Here is a 12,686-nt window from a genome sequence, read left to right as displayed (position 1 = left end):
TAGACAGGAATGCTGATAACGGCGTACAGCTACCAGACCACACGTGGGAAAAAGATCTGAAGCCCTTGTTTAATGTGAAGACAATAAGAGTAGACACATCAGCATGAAGGCGAAATCAAATACATTCTAGTAACTTCCGTTAGGGTCATTTTACGTTGTAACTGGTCACCTAACAAATGTGCAGAGACCATCAAAATACACTGCTCTAAAAAATGAAAGGAACACAGAGTATAGCACCAAGTCAGTGACATGTCAAGGAGCAGAGGGGCTTGTTCATCAGTCTCAGGGCCTCTAGAGGGGCAACAAGGAGATGACCCCCAAAACAGGAGTAACAGCTGGAGGGAGGCCACTGACATTTGTCCCTCCTCATCTGTTTTGTCACTCGTTTTGCATTTGTCTATGGTCAGTGTCACTACTGGCAGCATGAGGTGGGCCATACCTGGACCCTACAGAGCTGGCACAGGTGGTCCAACTTCTCCAGGATGGCACATCAGTACCACCAGAAGGTTTGCTGTGTCTCCCAAGGGCATGGAGGAGATTCCAGGAGACAGGCAGGCAGTTCCTGTAGGAGGGCTGGACAGGGGGGGCCATAGAAGGTCCTTAACCCGTCAGTAGGACCCACCGGAGGAACAGGGTGAGCACTGGCAGAGCCTACAAAATGACCTCCGGCTGGCAGGCCACTGGTGTGAAGGTTTAAGGTTTCTTTATTTAGTCATCTTACACAAGAAAACATGAAATGTGCCTTCTCAGTTGTATCTGATAACAGACAGAATGAAATAAAACAGACAAACAGAACAAGACAGGTGAAGGTAAGGCAGTTAGAGAACACGTAATGACACCAAAACAGGATATTTAACCAAACCTTAATCATTATCTCTGATATTTCTTATTGAGAAGTCGTATGGCACAAGGAAGAAGGGAACTTCTGGAGCGACTTGTGTGGCTTTTCAAAGCGACTCTCCTTCCTGATTTACTCGAGTGTACTTCTACATGTAATGGACGTCTGTCCTCAGTGGAGGTGATTTCCAGTTTCTTTGACATTGCCCTCTGACACACACACACACGTCACATCATCTTCATCATCTTCAATAACTTTAGCTCCATACTTCGTAATCTGCTGGAGCTTTTTTGAGTTTTGGTTTGTCATTTTGACAATGAAACTGAAAGTGACGACAGACTGCGATAAAAGGACAACGTGAGGTCCTGGTCTACTTTAAATAGTTTGAGTTGATATAAGCGCTGGTTGCATTTAGAGATTTTTTTTTGGTATTAGTATTCCAGTTATCGAGGTACAGTGAGGTCCTACGTATTTCTATTCTGTCGCTATTTCTACCTCCTCCTCCAGAACTACAATGGGTGAACATACAGATATCTTAAAATCAAATAAGCAAATGATAACCAAACAGACTTCATGAGGGTGGCCTGAGGGCCCGACAATGTCCTCTAGTGGGCACCGTGGAGCTCGAATGGCATTTGCCATAGAATACCAGAACTGGCACCCTGAGCACATGTGATAGACGTCAAAGGGTCTGGAGAAGTCGTGGAGAATGTTCTGCTGCCTGTGACATCGTTCAGCATCACTGGGCTGATGGGGGGGTCAGTGATGGTCAGTCTGGGGGGGAGGCATATCCATGGAGGGACACACAGACCTCACAACGGTGGGCACCTTGATGATGAAATCCTTGCACCCATTGTCAGACCCAATGCTGGTTCCTCCTGTTGCACGACAATGCCCACCTGGCCTCATGTGACAAGAGGGTGAAGGAATTGATCCCATTGACTGCAACTTCCCCCCCACCCTCACTCGCCTGACCCCTCTGGGTAGGACACTATGTGACACCTCAGCCTGCCCAGGAGCTCAGTGCTGCCCTGGTCCAGATCTGGGAGGAGATCCCCAGGACGCCATCTGTCATCTCATTGTCAGTCATGGGGGGTCGGCGCATACAAACTACTGAGCACCGTTTGGAGTTTCGGCCAAGTGGACTCGCCTGCCTGCCACCTCATTTGTTCTCTTTGGTTTTCGGGGGTCCCTCTGTTGGTTGATCCTCCTCACACATCACCCCATCTCACTCCATGTCACTATTGAGTTTTTGTGTCGCGTTTCCCAAGCGTTCCTTTCATTTTTTGAGCCGTTTGTAAAGCTCGTCGTGTTAACGTCCTCGCGAAGGGCTCTGTCTCGGTGTCCTGCACCAGCTCTGGCGGCCTGGCGTTTTATTGAGGTAGACAACTCTTCGCTGTCCCAGTTCGGCTTTACAGATGAAGCTGACTTGGCGCCACTGAAGAGAGAGCCAGCGTTCAGTCAGTCACACCTTGGAGTTTTTCCTCTGATTTATGTTTCTGTTGTCTTTTTGCTGAATTCTAGCCTATAAAATAAGAAATCACTTTCTATGAGAGAGATGAGAGTATTCAGGGCTGCAGAAGTCCCATCGTCTGAGTGATCTGTTGTGTGAGGCACGAGTTGACTTGCGTGTGTATTTAGATGTTTCTCGTTGTTCAAGTCGACGGTTGCCTTGATGGTGTGTCATCCGTACCTGTAACTTGTTTTGTAATGGAACTGTGATTTCTTTGAATTGGTGTGAGGTACGTAATATGATTCTGATGGTGATGTTGTATTTTTCTTTCTTCCAGTGCCACTACTCAATAAGCAAAGCTGCTGCCTTCCTTGGAATAGGCATGAAAAATGTTTATGCAGTTTCATCGGATGACAGGTATGAGAGGGGCCGTCAAAGCAGGTCGATACGCTGTTGTGCTTGAGCCTCTGGCACATCATGCAGCTCTGTTCCCTGTGTGTAATATTGTGTGTAACTGAAAAGTCTTAAATCTGTGTCCTTTAGAGGTAAGATGATACCTGAGGAGCTGGAGAAACAAGTCCAACGAGCCAAGAAAGAGGTGAGAGATAGAGAGGGAATACGAGGGATGCTGAGGTTGCCACGTATGACCCAGCATTTAGGAGATGAACACCAAACGCTCATTCAGTTAGACATCTCATCCACGTAGAGAAGAAGTCACCATTAGTATTATTTAGTCTGTGCTGCTATCACCTTGTAAAGTGTGCATTGTCCAAAAGTCGGGGAGAAACATTGGGCTGTGGACCCAAGTAACATCACGATGGGCCTCTTATCCAAATGTACAGCAGGTGATCTGCCGCCTGTGTACTGAGTGGCACCTGATCAGGTCAGCGTGGTGCGCCGTGTGCCAGACTGACCTCCTCTTCACTTTGCCTTTCTCAAAAGGAACACACGCAGGACACTTGAGCAGCCACCGCCGCTGCCACCTCGTCTTCAGGCCGATAGAAAACAGAGAGTGCGTGAAGCTCGTCTGTGGTCCACCATCAGACTTGGTCCCTCTCAGTGACCCGCTCCATCCCTTCACCCAGCTTACCGCTGCACTGTTACAGCTTGGCACTGGAGAGTGGTCCCCCTCCTTGTGCCCGCTGGTCTCCATGGGGCAGATGCTGGACAGGTCCTGTGTATCTGTGATCTGCCTGGGTTGTGAAGTGCTGGCTGCTGAGGTTGCATGCTGTCACTTGTACTCTGACTGTGGAGGACACACCTGTCACCCCATAATCACCACTGGCTCCAAGGCGATGGCTTCCACAAAGGATCAGTAGCTGAAGCCACTTGCACAGCGTGGGCTTCAACCAGTAAGTGCACTGGGCTGAAAACACACAAAGCCGGGGGGGTCTCTGCTGTGCTCTTCACTTCACTGGTTGTCTCATTCTGTCCAATAATAATAAAATAAATAAATAAATCATTGATGACTTCCTCCAACATGACTATGACCAGGGCTGTCCATCTCAGAGCCTCCATTGGTTGCCTTCCTAAATCACGTCACTGTGACAAATCTGTAGTCCATGCACTTGATGAAAATTAATTCAATAAATAAAATAAAGTACATAATGATGTGCTTAGTAAAGTGCCCCAATCTAAATTATCGAGATTCTGTTCATCACATCACCCTCATAATAAACCATCAGAACACGCACAGCTCCTCAAGCACTGCAGACAAGACCGTTTCTGTTCCTCTTCCTCTTATTTTATCCTGATGTCTTAATGATAAATAATTGAATTGAACCAAAATACTAAAACCCGTGTCCAGACTGTGCCTGTGTATACGGAGCGGTGGAGCTCGACGAGAGAGGAGACACCAATGTTTGTTACATGCAGGACAGATCAGGTCAGCTGTGAAGTGCTTGACATTCGGCGGGTGGGTTGTTAGCTGGACCACCAGGGCCCTCAAGGTGTTAAAGGACAAAAAGAATTCCAAAAAGATTCATTTGGTTGGGAGATCCAGATGGCTGGCAGTCAGGATTGTGTCAGGGCCAGTGCAGCAGAGAAGAGGCATGGTGGTTGGCACAAGGCCCTGCGTGGGTCCTGCTGATGATCGAGTTGGAGTTGGGGTGACAGTCCGCTCTGTGAGGTTCCCTTTGGCACTCAGGAACAATGGTGGGAGAAGGATGTAGGGCTCGTGAGCTGCCTGCCCATGGACACGGAGGGTTGGTTGGTGGTGACTGTGCCTGCCAGAGGGTGCCCTCTATAGCCGAGCTGAGCTGCAGAGGCACAAAAACTGGAAGGATGTGCTGTGGCGCAAGTGAAGTTTGATCCTCACTCTGTTTCCAGTTGTGATTTTTAATTGCTTTTCAATGTTGGGATTTGAACCTCAACATTCACTCTGTTTTTATGAATTGGTTATTTATTGCAGACTTTCTGCTCTGCACTCTTGGAGGTTTGTTTTGATCGTTTTTGAATAAAACTGCACTATGCATGTTTACGTGAACCTCTGCTGGTTTGAGACCTCATTGTACAAGACTATCGATGACCAGGGTTTGTGAAAGATGCCAGCTGTGGGCACCCTGGGGCATAACAAGTGGTTCTTGAGAATGGGAAGAGATGTTTCAGGACTTCCTACTCAAAACAGCACAATTGTTTCTTCTCTTCCTTAATCCTGCCATCCTTCCAGGCAAGCTTTGCCCACCTGCTCCCCTCCAGTTCCCAAAGTGAAGTGGCTTCTTTTGTGCTGGGCCTGGGAGCAACTCCAGTGCCATGACACAGCAACTGGGAAGCACTTCTAGATCAGGCCGGACCTCTCTTAAACAGGCAAGTCCTCTCCCAGCAGCTCCCAGGGACCCTAACAGGGCACTCTTCTGAACTACGACTCCCATGCCACCCTGTGGGCGTCCAAACTGGAGCACTGACTGTTTTTGGCAGGTTGTCTCCCCAAGTCCATCCACTGTGTTTTCTTTCTGACTTGGAAGGTGAATGAGAGACATCTCTCCCAAGCTGAACATCCATCTACATCATTAGAACAATCTAGAAGAGAACAGGCCATTCAGCCCAACAAAGCTCGCCATCATCCTTCCATAATGGCCACTCAGCTAAGTTAGGGGACCACTCTCCTTCTCCGTCAGGACGCCAGTCCATCCATTGTGTCCATCACATGGTCTAGAACCACGAGTGTGCATTTATTGTATTGTAATTTGGGCTGAGGAGAGTTTGCACCGAGTCCTGTAAAGGTGGGAGAGAGAAGTAAAGATTGAAGGAGGTGAGAAGTGGCTGATGTGTGCCATTTTAAGAAAAATTAAAACTAAGATGAGCCAACACACCTAACAGTATTGCAGTATTTTTCTCCTTATTTTCCATTGTGGTAAGTGTGCAAGTATGTGCTGCCTACGATTTAATTTTGTAACAAGTAACCTTTAGAATTCCTGCTTGTGATAGCAAAGCACTGGACACCAGCCTGTCTGTCTGTGTGGTGCGACTTCAGATGATCTAAGACCGTCTATCAGAAGGTCATGAATGAGACTGATTCGCAGCCAGTCCTGATCTGCACAGCTTGCCAAGCGCATATTTTGCAGGGAATGTGCTCCATTCTCCGCTGATCTTGTTTGCTGAATATTTTCTGGCTTAGACAAATATTTTATTCCCAGCACCCCATAATGCTTTGCAAGGCCAACATAACATCACAGAGCTGTAGCAGCCATGTGCAGAACTTTCATGCATGCGCGCTGTAAGGTCAGTGCCAGTCAGCTTTGGGCATTTGTGATGTCATGACCCCATCAGTGTATCAGCGTTTTCATTTGAAGGGTACGTGATCTGACCCTGTTGAGAACATTATGAGTACTGCCATGGGATCTCTAACTTGGATACACAAGCAGTGGCAGCACAGTGCCACATAGCTGATTGGCATGCACAATTAACCATGTGCTGCCGCTGTGATCCAAAACAAGCCTTAAACAAGCTCTTTCCTTGCCAAGAAAGAAATAATGATAATAATGAAATGTGTATTTCTGTTTACAAGATGTTTGTGTCTTCTTCATCAAAGAAAAAAGTGCAAAGCGTCCGCACAGACACTGGAAATAAAAAGACCTTCCGGTTGTGTTGACGTCAGACACCCAAGACTTCAACTCTGTGAGCTCAATGATACGTATATACACTATATATATATAATATACACTATAGTTTGTGGCCATTTGTTGCATTTTCATTCCATCTGTGTCTTGTGTCGTTTGAGGCACGGTGACGCAGTGGTTAGAACAGCTGCCTCATGGCTCAAATCACTTTTTCACCACAATAATTATCTGGCATAGTTGGCAGATGCTTCCGAAGCTCTTGGAGACAATTTAAACACCTTTGTGTCATTATGATCACTCACAACTTGAGGGAGGGCTCTGAGTTCTGATGTGTTACTCACGTAATAATGAAGCGACAGAAACGAAACCAGTCCAGTGCATACCTTGATAGATAAGTAAACGATCCAATCACATTCTTCTCACAAATGCATATCGACACGGCGCTGCTGTAATTGTGTGTTATCGTGGTGTTCCCCTCTAGTTACCCTTTACCAAGGGGTGAGTGGACTCATCAGATTTGTTATTGGGTTGGTTTACGGTCGCACCTTAACATTAACACACACACACATACATAGATGTGCACACACACTCAGACCCTAAACTCAGCAGTGCCCCATGAATGACACACACACTGCTAGTTAACCTCCGGCACTTTAAACCACATGAGTACCTTAGGAATAACACAGCCTGTCGCTCTCTCAGCACTTCAACATACGAACAACATAACGAAGTTTTAGTGATATCTCAGACCTAAATATTAATTTGGGTCTCCAAGAATACATTTAAACATACAAAGACTCAGCATCCTTGACTATCAGCCATTTATCAGCCCAGAATGCCTCACTTGACGTCCCGTTCCCTACTATTGGGTGAAGTTCTCACCCTCAGCCTTAATAAACCTGACAGCACAAAGCGTACGGCAAACCTCCGGCTGCACCAGGTGCTCAAAGAAATCGACCTTATTACTTCAGTCACACTAGACATGAAGACAAAGGATAGAAAGTTAAAAGCAGCACGGTATTTATTACAGGAATAATAATAATACCAGTAGAACAAAGAATAATAGAAAATAGGACTGGTAGTAAAGGCTGGATATACATAGTCTTTAGAAAAACTAAAGATGACCAGGATGAACGTCGCAGGCGGCTTGTGATCTTAGCACTCGTAGTTGTTCATGAGGTGCTTTTCTGATGATCAGATGGAAATGGCCACATGTCGCTCTGTTCTCTTCTCCAGACATCTTTGTCTCTTCTTCTTCCTCTCTCCTATGTCACTCCTCAGACAAAGCATATTTATTCTAAAATTCTACTGGGGGGTTTTGCAAGATGTGACTGTTAGATATTCTGATTGGCCGGCTGTCAATATGATGAATGAATTCACTCTCCGTTTTTTCCCAAACAGTAAAACTTCTTTGATGTTCTCTGCGGTATTGCCATGTCTTCCTTTCCCAGACTGTAAACCAGTTTAGCAACTTGTTGTCCCAGATGCCCAGGTTATAAACTAATTGATAGCTTTAGGCACCAGCATGTTTTCCTTTCTTTGTTTGAACAGCTGTTTTAAAAGTGAGGATATGCCTTGACGTGCTCTGAATGCAGTTCATCTGTTGTTGTTTTGAGCAAAGTAAAACAAAAATATGGAACAAAATGTACGGATTTTGTACCCCACAGCAAATTGTCCCCATGTATGAGGCTTTTATACACTTTTCCTTTCTGCGCTCCACAAAGGAAGAGTTCCGGAGGTGACAGGCCCAGGGAATGAGGTGGCCATAGTCCCTTTTGAAATGACCCGATTGCCAATAAATTACCCCATTTGTGCCAGGCTGCGAGCTGACGTGTGCCAGCCTGCTTCATCTTGCTGGAAATGATCTCAGGGTATAATTCATGAATGTTCAGGTACACGTTATCTATCCAGGAATACTCTGCTCTTTGTCTTGTTTGGATTGCCTCCTCATTAAGACGTCATAACTCGCGGCCCCGGCCATTACAGCCACCCTGCAGTTTCGTTTTCTCCTTTCACGTTGACTTTAATGTGTTTCTTGGAGTTTGCTGAAGTTCCTCAATATTTCTGTCATTTTGCCAATCTGCAGGGTTCGCTCCTCAATATTTGCAGCATTATATTTTGTTTTTTTTTGAGATTCAGCATTTACTTTACTTTATCAGAATTAGGTGACATTGCTAGTGGTGCCTATCAGGGGTCCGGGCTTGGGACGCTGATCTTGTTAATGTAACGTCCATATAGCAGGTGACCTGATAAGAATATGCCAAACCTGATGGAAGGGCAGACAGTGCCGAATCGGTGAAACGGTCCCAGGAGGACTTGGGCAGATTACTTGCATGACATTTGAATTATTACACGTGGAGAATTAGAAATATTAGATATGAGTGGGAGGTCTGAAGCTACAGCTTATGAAGAGGACCCTTGTGGATTCATCATGGACTCTCTACACCAAGCCAGGGGAGATTACATGTCATTTGTGGAACTTACTAGTCAGGCCTCATCTGGGGCGTTAGGGTCCTCCATAATAAAAGAGGGGCTAGCGAAAGGTCAGAAAAGAGTGACCAGGCTATGGACTATGAGAAAAATGGAAGAATGCGAACCTTTAAAGTTTAATACAGTGAAGATAAAGAGGTGACGTGGGGTTAAGTTTATGAAGGACATTTCTGATCCCAGATGTTATTTAATAGGACTTTTTCCTGAAGAACACTTTGAAATGAGTTCAACAAGAGCACATGGACACAGTTGGAATCTTGATGAGGGTCCATTTTACCCAAATGATAGAAAGTTTTTCTCTGTAGTACATGAAATAAATTGGCAAGTCAAGTGGTGGTAGAGACGACGAGTTTAGGGACCTTCACGTCTCACTTTGAGTTTAATTTGGAGTGGACGAGCTTGTGGAGAGGGCCGAGTGGCCGGTTCTCGTCACACTCGGTCAGCAAGGACCTCTTTGATGTCTGAACTTTTTAAACGGAACTCTCAAAATGTCATACGTTAACTTTTTGCTTTTTAGGTCTTGAATGTCAGCGGTCCATATCTGACCAGAGTTTGTTACTCGCTTTGACTGAGCCTCACGCTGGTTTGTTTTCTGGAGACCACGGCCTAAGTCTCTGGTTGTGCTGAAGAGTTGAATTTCCAATGCAGCTTCTCATTCCCTAACAGCCACAAGCGGCGCCCCCCCTTCTCCACGTGAGGACCACGTGCTGCCCACGAGAAAGACGCCATTCTGCCATGCTGTCTAATCTCGGCCTGTAATGGTCAGTCAGTCCAAGCTCTTTCAGCTAGTTGCCATGTGCTGCTGGCCGCCGAGCAGGACCCTCTTGTCTGTTCTTCTGGTTGCCCCTCTCTATTACTGGGCACCTGTTGGGTTTGCTGCCCTCTAGTGCCCTGGGCGAGCTTTGCCTATTTCTGTTTTCTCTGTCTCTCGTGTTCCTGCTGTACAGTAGTAACCTGTGATACGCCAACATGCTGCCATGTAAACCTGATAAGCTGTGCTGATGGGTACAAACGTCGGCCGACAGACGTTCTGCATTCGAGGTTTGTCTATTAAATAATGAGACTGTGTTTGTATCTCCTAAACAAAGCAGTGAGAATTGATGATGAGCCCCTGCCATGACGGTTTAAACAGGTCCAAGCTCTCTACTGTTTAGTTTTAATGCAGTTGTGTTTCCCCTTGTGTGCCAGAATCATGCCAAGTTTAAAAGTCATGTTTAGTTAAACTGAACAAACCGCCAGTGGAATCTGCTCAAATGCTTACTGAGGCCTACGGGGAGACTGCGTGTCTCCTGCGTTGTGTGATTTTCCTAAATTGAGATCGGTGCTTAAAGGAAGACGTTTTGAGTCAATGGGTGCAGGTGGCGTGGCAGTGGTGGTGCTGCTGCTTTGCAGTAAGGAGACTGTGGAAGATCGTGGGTTCCTCCCTGTGTGGATAGCGCTTTGAATACTGAGAAAAGCGCTATAGAAATGTAATGAATTATTATTATTATTATTATTAAGAAGTGAAGATGTCTAGGGGCGGCACGGTGGCGCAGTGGGTAGCGCTGCTGCCTCGCAGTTCGGAGACCTGGGGACCTGGGTTCGCTTCCCAGGTCCTCCCTGCGTGGAGTTTGCATGTTCTCCCCGTGTTTGCGTGGGTTTCCTCTGGGCGCTCCGGTTTCCTCCCACAGTCCAAAGACATGCAGGTTAGGTGGATTGGCGATTCTAAATTGGCCCTAGTGTGTGCTTGGTGTGTGGGTGTGTTTGTGTGTGTCCTGCGGTGGGTTGGCACCCTGCCCGGGATTGGTTCCTGCCTTGTGCCCTGTGTTGGCTGGGATTGGCTCCAGCGGACCCCCGTGACCCTGTGTTCGGATTCAGCGGGTTGGAAAATGGATGGATGGATGGATGAAGATGTCTTGAAACTGATCGGCTTCACACTTTGGACCAGTGGAAACCCAGACTGCAATGGTGCGTACGTGTGAGTTCTAGAAATAAAAGTGAGTTATCGTGCCAGTCTCGCTAAGGCAGTGTCATTTCTTCACTACTGCTCTTGTTTCATTCTGCACAGCTTCGTTCTTTGGACTTTTGCAAACCCGGACATTCCTTTCAGTCACTTTAGAAGTCAAAGGATTTGTTTGTTAAAAGAACCGAAAAAGAATCAAAGTGCCAAAGTTTGGGGTCTTTGTCTTACTTCACAGGACTGACCCCCTTACTGCTGTTTGGTAGTAAAGTGCTGAAGAGCCGTGACGTGTGTGTGTGTGTGTGTGTGTGTGTGGCCCTAACGAGACCCCCTCTCACTCCCATCTGTTCTGTTTTGTTGTAGGGGGCCGTGCCGTTTCTGGTCTGCGCTACCGCTGGCACAACGGTGTTTGGAGCCTTTGACCCGCTGCAGGAGATTGCGGACGTCTGTAAGAAGCACCACCTCTGGCTCCATGTCGACGTGAGTTCTTGTGTCTTTCTATTTGGGGCTTTCATTACAGTTTAGGTGGCCTGTAACAGCGAATACAGAAGCGGACTTGACGACAGAGGCACCGCCATTTAAAGTGTTCACGTGGTGGGGAGTCAAGCAAAGTGACGCCTTTAACTGGCAAACTAAACAGATTACAATATGCAACTCGGGCAGACATGGAATACAGAAACTGGACTTCTCGGTGTTTATATGGACACACACGGCATTGGAGGACCTTGAAAATGTGCAACATGAACAGACCTCTCCAGGCTAAGACTCATTTAGCAAGAGAGGAGAACAACGATCTGTGGATAAGGTGACCGTCCATCAAAGTCTGAGGAAGTTTCTCTATGCCATGTGGGTCTGTCACTCCGAGAGATGCCAACAATCCTCGTCTCTGGCCACTGAACGCTTGTCTCCGTTCAGACCGTCTTGTAACGTGGTCACTTTTAGTATCGTTCTTTTCTCTCTTGTTGTGTTCTGAAGTTACCCATAAGCCCAGTGACTTTACATAGCAAGACACAATTTGGTTATTCGAAAAGTCGCTCGGTGGATTGTTCAGAGTCTCGGGACTTGGGCCAAGTTAAGCCCCTTTCATGGCTAACTAGAAAGATTACAACGTGCACCTCAGGCCCTTCTTCAGGCGAGATGGAGTCACTGGTCACTCGTCATAACGCGTCCTGCCTGAAGAAGAGGCCCGAGCTTTCCTATTGTAATCTCTCGGGCCATTAAACTTCTCACTACATCCATGATGGCTAACACAGGATGTGTGATAGAAACTTCACATCTTATTAAAGAAAGAAACGTCCCCTAACAGGACAAATCCGTGACCAGGCCGGAGATATCTTTGAATCACTCCTCGGCATGATGCGTGGAGGGAGCATTCATGAAGAGCAGCCTGGTCAGAACAATGAGCAGAAAGAACAGATGTTCATTTTAGAAACCCATACGCTCTCAGTCAGTGCATCCATTGTACTCTTTACACTGTGATGGAAACCCGGGCGACAGCCAGCCCAAACCCCGACACCAACACGCAAGCACAGTCCTGGGTGCAAATAAAGGAAGGTTTTTATTATAAATAACAAGCACAAAACTCTCTACACTAAGTCTCTCCCCGCCGCACTGCCCTCCTCCAGTCAAGTGTTGCCCCTCTACCACCCAGCCCCGTCTCGCCTGGATAAGGGAGTGCCGTCCCTTTTATTACATTCCTTCCAGTGCCAGGGTGACTGCCCAATCAATCACACGGACGTCCATCATCACAATAGGGAGCTTGTTTCCCTGCAACGCCCTCTTGTGGCACCCTGTGACCCCAGCCCCTGCCAGACTACATCTCCCAGCATGCCCTGCTGGCTTCCCACTGGGCGTGGATATCCTGGACTGCTGCCATCTAGTGTGCTGGGGGAATAAAAACTCCCCAGC

At 46.9% G+C, this 12,686-nt stretch overlaps 1 protein-coding gene across 1 annotated transcript in view; it reads left to right on the top strand.

Annotated features, from left to right (window-relative positions):
- Positions 1-12,686, top strand: part of LOC114663903 (acidic amino acid decarboxylase GADL1-like) — a 94,171-nt gene that overhangs the window by 46,645 nt on the left and 34,840 nt on the right. Inside the window, exons 7-9 of the mRNA XM_028817847.2 lie at positions 2,629-2,708; positions 2,835-2,889; positions 11,142-11,258. Of these exons, the coding sequence (XP_028673680.1) occupies positions 2,629-2,708; positions 2,835-2,889; positions 11,142-11,258 (252 nt within the window). The remainder of the gene's footprint in view (positions 1-2,628; positions 2,709-2,834; positions 2,890-11,141; positions 11,259-12,686) is intronic.

Source organism: Erpetoichthys calabaricus, chromosome 13, assembly GCF_900747795.2.
Source record: "Erpetoichthys calabaricus chromosome 13, fErpCal1.3, whole genome shotgun sequence".
Taxonomy (NCBI): domain Eukaryota; kingdom Metazoa; phylum Chordata; class Cladistia; order Polypteriformes; family Polypteridae; genus Erpetoichthys; species Erpetoichthys calabaricus.
The sequence above is the reverse complement of the archived record's forward strand: the minus strand, read 5'-3'. Positions and strand labels throughout refer to the sequence as shown.